General features: G+C 32.5%; 2 protein-coding genes across 2 annotated transcripts; both read left to right on the forward strand.

Annotated features, from left to right (window-relative positions):
• Positions 1-2,534: 2,534 nt before the first annotated feature.
• Positions 2,535-3,886, forward strand: LOC106792899 (piggyBac transposable element-derived protein 4-like). Its single transcript, XM_014759434.1, has 2 exons — positions 2,535-3,355; positions 3,802-3,886. Exons 1-2 carry the CDS (start codon positions 2,535-2,537, stop codon positions 3,884-3,886), a joined length of 906 nt encoding a protein of 301 aa, XP_014614920.1.
• Positions 3,887-4,048: 162 nt separating this feature from the next.
• On the forward strand, positions 4,049-5,315 carry LOC106792900 (histone-lysine N-methyltransferase SETMAR-like; the record flags this gene model as incomplete). Its single annotated transcript, XM_014759435.1, has 3 exons — positions 4,049-4,148; positions 4,291-4,867; positions 5,066-5,315. Coding segments are annotated over exons 1-3 (927 nt in total), but the record flags the coding sequence as incomplete, so codon positions are not given.
• Positions 5,316-6,911: the final 1,596 nt, after the last annotated feature.

Consider the following 6,911-nt stretch of genomic DNA (forward strand, 5'->3'; position numbering starts at 1 on the left):
AAAGAGCATTAGAAGTAACCGTCTTAAATTGTCGTTTCTTTGTTTTACAGGTATAATTTAATTGTTAATAATTGTAATTAATAGTTTTAGTTAAAAATATAAATCTTTGTTTTACAGAGCAACACGTTATTCGAGTTATTTCCATACTATCCAACCTGATAGATAGATATAAACGTTACATATATATAACGGAACAAAAGGCTTTACTGAGAAATATGGATTCAGGTAGACGGAGAATCCATTATGTCTTTTGTTCGATGAGTTGCAGCCCAACCGGTTAGTATGCCAACTCAACAAAATACCTATATCTCCAAAAATAATTTGAATTTTGAAAAATCCTCTCGTAGACATATTCTTAAATAAATATGAAAAAAAAAATCGATTTTTTCTTATTTCTAGACCAGAATACCCCCTTAAGACACTTTTATTATATATTTTATATTTTAAAGTTTTTTGTAAGATGTTCTTACTTATCCTATGTATGTTAAAAAGAGACTGAAATAAAAATACAGTTTTTCAAACCAAAAAATCATCTCCTTTCAACAGTTTACAAAGATTTTTAACACACAACAATCTAAATTCCATGCACTAGTATATTTTTCTATAATCTTAAACACATATCGAATTTTGTGCTAACGAACTTCGATTTGCGGACAGCATTGGTTTTCCGTTATCATTTGAAGAAAACTGCTGCGAAATCGCATCGAATGCTTGTTGAAGCTTACAGTGAACTTGCTCTTGTTAAGATACAGTGTTTTCAGTGGATTAAAAAATTCAAAAGTGGTGATTTTGACATGAGAAACGAAGAGCGTGAGATAGAAAAAAGAGCGTTTTTTTTGCGTGGCATTCATAAACTGCTAGAGAGGTGGAAAAAGTGTATAAATAGCAATGAAAATTATTTTGAATAAAATATTTTTTATTATTTTCAAACAACACACGTGTAATTTTTACAAAAAATTCTGGTTTCATACTTCTACACCTGGTAAGGACTCCTAATACTTCCACATATGAGCGAAAAGTGAGACGCACTTTTCATATTTGAATTATCAACCAAGATTTTTATGTAGCAAGGCTTTTCCCCGAAGAGCCAGTAAAATATTATATTTCCTATTGGCTAAATCACGTGTTTTGTTAATTGTTTTAATTTATTTTTTCAACTTTCTCATTATTAGTTTATTAAAATAATCAGTGGACTCCATGTTGGAAAATTCTGCTTACGATATAACCATTATGTGTAAATAATTATTTTTATAATTTTTCGTATTAAACGTGATTCCTAAACTTTTATATTTTAGACATCAATAATCTTTCCAATTTACCGAATCGATGTGCATTTCTTTGAAAGAGATTTCTTTCACACGTCTTTATATGTGATAAGCATTTTTCACTTTTAATAAAGCGGTAAAAAAATAATCGAATAAGTCTCTGAAAGAAAAGCCTATATCAAATTTCTATCGAAACTTGTTTTATGTTGGAAAAAGGTCCTATGTGGCGTACACTGAGGTATACTACGATGTACCATGGGTTTACATGGTTTTAAATCTTTGTATGATAGAAAAAATCTGCTAAATAATTAACCCTTTGCACTCCGCTGTCCCCTCTCATGGAACATTCAAGTTTATTAGTGATTTCGGGGAATTGAGTTATTTTAGCTCAACTTTTTGAGACATGCATGTTTCCCCTGATGTTTTTTCTTAAAATAATACAAGATATCAAATCAAAATATCGTAAAATTACTAACAAGGAGACCTTACGGTTGTGCCCTCACGGTTTTTAACGAGCTTTGGTATATTAGTAGTATACTAGTAGGGTGTTATTGTGGTAAAGTATTTCATCCTAACACGAAGCCCATTTTGAGAAAAAAGCTTTTAAAGTTTTGATTTTTTGTATACATGTCTATATTATCTTAAATGCGACTGTTTATCAAGTATCGCGCTAGCGTAAGTAGTATCGTTATCGCTTCTTATGCTGCTAGTTAGTGTTCGATCCTTCATGTGGAAAATTTTTTTTTAATATTTTTTTTCTATCTGTTTTCAAATTTTTTTTTTCATATTTCTTAATTTTTAAATATATACATGAAAGAGAAAGTTATTTATTACAAAAAAATAGCAATATTAAATTTTTTAACATCTTGCGCAAATAATACAGGAAAATTGATTACTTGAATAAGAGTTAACATTTTATTTTCTAACAGGTACATGGAAATAGATAAATCTTCAATATATTAACAAATAACAACCGTATATATTCTAATCTTTAACAATTTCATGTATAATATACCTGTTAAAAAATAAAATGTTAACCGTAATATTCCATAAGCATTCATACAGTCCACATCAAGTATTCAAATAATTGTATCCTAATCGCCAAGATAATAAAATACATTACTGACTAAAGAACTGCTTTTAGTATTACTACACAGAAACATACATTGCGCGCGAACAAATATCATCAGGTGAGTTAGTAATAACAATTAGAAATTTTTAACCCATGTATTTATTCATATTTTTATTAGAATATATTTTATGAGAACAATGACAAAGCGTTCAACTACGAATGAGTCTCATAACATAAGTAGTAGTGAAGATGAGCTCCAGATAGATCTCTATACAGACATGTTAGAAAGACTAACTGTAGAAGATAATGACAGCAATGATAGTGATATCGTCCAACCAAAAAGGCGACGAAGAGTTCGCATAGATAGCGATTGTGATACGAAAGAAAAAACATCGCAACATGACAACGTATCGTCAAGTGAAGAGTGGGAAGATGTTACTGAATCAGGCATTCCTCCAGCTACGATAAATTTTGATTTACATGACGAAATAGCCGGACCACAATTACTGAGTAACGTAAAAGAACCCATAGACTATTTTACATTATATTTTACTGAAGAATTAGCAGACAGCATAATAAAAGAAACAAACAATTATGCCAACGAAGAAATTAGAAAGAAACAACTTTCAAGAAAGTCAACTTGGCACAAGTGGTACGATATTACTAAAGAAGAATTTTTTGCATTCATCGCCGTTATCCTAAATATGGGATTGATTCAATTCCCAAACATACAAGAATACTGGTCTACTGCTTCCAATAGTAAAATCCCTTTTTTTCCGGAAACATTAACTAGGGGCAGATTTATGGAGATATTTTGGATGTTTCATTTGAAGAAACCCACGCAAAGAAATGCAACAGTAAGAACTCGTATTCAAAAAGTCAGCAACTATTTAGAATATATAGATGACAAATTTAGACAATATTTCATACCGTATCAAGCAGTCGCTGTGGATGAATCGATTGTAAAATTTAAAGGCAGAATATCATTCATCACCTATAATCCGAACAAGCCAACAAAGTGGGTTATACGCATATATGCGCTGGCGGACTCAAGAACAGGATATTTATTTACAATACTTCCATACTATGGCAGCACTTTACTTCCAATAATATATCCCGGCCGGATCTTCCAGTAAGTACAAAGATTCCGCTACATTTGTATAAGAAATTATTAGACAGAGTTCCTGGTACAAAAGGATACCATATGCTCACCAACAGATACTATACCAGCATCCTTTTAGCAGAAGAATTGCGAAAGATGAATTGTCATCTTACTGGCACTATAAAAATTAATCGAAAAGGCATACTGACACAAATAAAGAAACCAAAATTTTCAACAAATAAAACAGTTGCATACAAGAAAAATAATACTACGCTTCTTGCATGGAAAGATAAAAGAATTATTACGATACTCACGAATTATTATAACACTCAACAACAATCTACCCATCAAACATTACGCAGTGGAGATGTTGTAACAGTGAATAGACCTGAAATGATGTTAGGATATACGGCAAATATGGGTGATGTGGATCTTGCTGATCAATAGGTTTCGACATATTGTTTCCTCCGTAAATCGTTGAAATGGTGAAGAAAGTTATTTTTTTGGGGGCTAGAAATGTGTGTGATAATCTCATACATAATATATCGTATCTCAAAACAAACAAAAAATGAAACGCCAATGACACACCACAAGTTTGTCAAAACACTAATGGACCAATTGAAGGGCGATTTTTGTGTACCGAGAACGCGTCCATCCACATCTTCTGCGGACAATAGACTAGACAACAAATTATTGGGTTGGAGAATAAGTTTGTACTGTTTTTATAATTTCTTTTTTTTTACAACAATTTGTTTTCGGTTTGGCAACGGAGAAGTATTCATTCGATAAAACACTTTGTGCTCTACAAAAGTATTGTAATTGTATTTTTAAAGTTTTTAATTTTTTATTAGTTTTTAGGCTTAGAAATGGAATACTCAGAAGGCAAAAAAAACATTTTCGACACCTGCTCTTCTTTGCTTTTCATCGAGGTCAAAAAGTTGCCGAAGCAGCTCGGGACATTTGCGACGGGTATGGAGAAGGTGTCATAAGCGAGTCTACAGCACGAAAATGGTTTGCAAAATTCAAAAATGGCGACTTTAACGTCGATGACATGCCCCGCAGCGGAAGGCCTTCTGAATTCGATGAAGAACGTCTCAAATCACTTTTGAAGGAGAACGGTCGCCAAACCAGTCGTGAAGTGGGGGAAAAAATGAACTGCGATCATAAAACGATTCCTAATCACCTTCATTCAATTGGATTTACCAAAAAATTAGAAACCTGGATGCCTCACGAGCTCAACGAAAACAACAAAGAAAGTCGCCTTCAAATTTCTTCTCAGCATCTTGCCCGCCATCGAGCAACACATGGTCATAAACAGCGCTTTTTGTACCGAATCGTCACGGGAGATGAGAAATGGTGCCTATATATCAATATGAAGCAAAGAAAGGAGTGGGTGGCTCCAGGAGATACGCCAAAGCCGAGAGTCAAGTCCGACCTTCATCCAAAGAAGATCATGATATGTATTTAGTGGAACTGGGAGGGCATAGTGCACTGGGAAATGCTCGAAAATAATGCCACGGTCAACAAGGAGCTCTACATTGCCCAGCTACACCGCGTGAATTAGGCTATTCGACTGAAAAGATTTGATCGACATTTTCAAACCATACTCCTTCACGACAACGCTAGGCCCCATGTTACACAAGTCGTCAAAGCCGCACTCCAAGAGCTCGAATGGGAGGTACTTCAGCATCCACCGTATTCTCCGGACCTTGCTTCGACCGATTACCATCTTTTCCGATGCCTGTCAAACCATATGAAGGGCGTTACCTTTGATAACAAAGAGGTCCTTAAAAACTGGCTCAACAACTTCTTTGACACCAGACCAGGCGATTTTTGGCGGAACTGCATCAACAAATTGATCGAGAGATGGAAAGAGGTTGTAAACAGCAGCGGCGAATATATAATTGATTAACTTATTTATATAATTATTGTTTTTTGTTTATATAAAAGCCTTCGGAAATAACAGTACGATTTTATTCCCCAACCCAATACATATTCCCAATGTGAAACAAAGAAAACGAGACTGTATTGTGTGTTCTAACAGGAAAACACCTGGTGGCAGGCATCAAACAAATTATTATTGTAAAACATACACTAATTAGCCTGCAATGCATATTGGGGAGTGTTTCAAAATTTATCATACTGTACAAAATTATAAACAATGAAATATTAATTTTTTCCAAAAATACATTCCTTAATCTCAACCAATTCATATAAGACCAATATCATTATAATATGCTACTTAGTTCCAAAATTATAATAAAAAAACTGGTGTGTGTACTTATGTACGCACGTAAGAAGTTATACTTTTTAAGCGTACCAAAACAAGTATAACCTCAAAAATAACTTTAAAAAAATAACATAAAAAAAAAATAACATATAAAAAAACTCCCACTCTCCTGCGTACTAATTTAATACTTACTCTAAATTTCTCAATAAGACGCGATAACATGATAAAATAAAATATATATATAAAGATATTTAATACAATTGATAAAAGTTTATATATATATATAATTAATAAGTATAATTTAATTTATTTATTTATACGTGAGAAAGAAGCAGGGTTTAATAAAAATAAAAAATTTCGCTTTGTTCGTCGGTTTCTTTGTAAATTCTTCGCTGGTGTCTAAAACGTGTCGTCGTAGGCGTCCAGTGAAAGAATAGGACGAGTGTCTTTGTTGATGGACCCTTTAGGGCGTGCCTAGCAACGGTTTAAATAGTAGGGATGTGCGATAACAACATTTCGATATTCTCAATATTCTCAAAATGATTGAGCCGCATATTTCGAATATACGCTAAGAATCTATAATCTTTACAAATGGTGCATAAATCGTTATTACATGGAGTGCAACACGAATTCTGAAGAAAATCCTCGTCAGTCCATGCTCGTTATTTTTAGTTTTGAATAAATGTAAAAAAAATGTAAAATAAATGTAAATCTTCAAAAAATAAAGACCAAACAATTAAAATAAATAATTAGTGATAATATTAGTTTTTGTTGAGACATTTAAATTATTTAAATTTGTACCGGTAATCACAAGCTGAGCCGATGTTTCGCAAAGTAAATTAGAAGTTGACGGAATACATAAAATTTCCTTCGCAGACAATTTATATCCTAGTGCAATAATTTTCCTTCACAGCCTATACACCCTACAACGTTCCGCATTAGTTTGCGTTTTGTTTTCCTTATTTTCCTTATTATTCTTCCTACGAAAACGATATTCTTAACATTTCTCTTCATTAGTTTTAGGCATCTTGAAAACTTTAACAGAAATTTAAATGTATACTGATCCTGGTCAAAAATATCAAAATGTAAATATCAGTCCACACTAAATATAAGGGAATTATAATAAATTACTGTTAATATAATCAAGATTTTTTTTTTTTCTTATCCAAAATTTATTAATATTATTACTAAGTTTACTCTTAGGGAAGTTGTTTTTTGGACGGGTTTAATTAAGATGAACAC

Source organism: Polistes canadensis, unplaced genomic scaffold (assembly GCF_001313835.1).
Source record: "Polistes canadensis isolate GaletaPanama2010 unplaced genomic scaffold, ASM131383v1 scaffold_1317, whole genome shotgun sequence".
Taxonomy (NCBI): domain Eukaryota; kingdom Metazoa; phylum Arthropoda; class Insecta; order Hymenoptera; family Vespidae; genus Polistes; species Polistes canadensis.

Bases quoted from the DNA above. Each gene is read 5' to 3' on its own strand.
- LOC106792899 (XM_014759434.1), top strand. From the start codon at position 2,535: ATGACAAAGCGTTCAACTACGAATGAGTCTCATAACATAAGTAGTAGT. The intron at 3,356-3,801 runs GTGGGTTATACG...AACATTACGCAG, and splicing joins AATCCGAACAAGCCAACAAA to TGGAGATGTTGTAACAGTGA.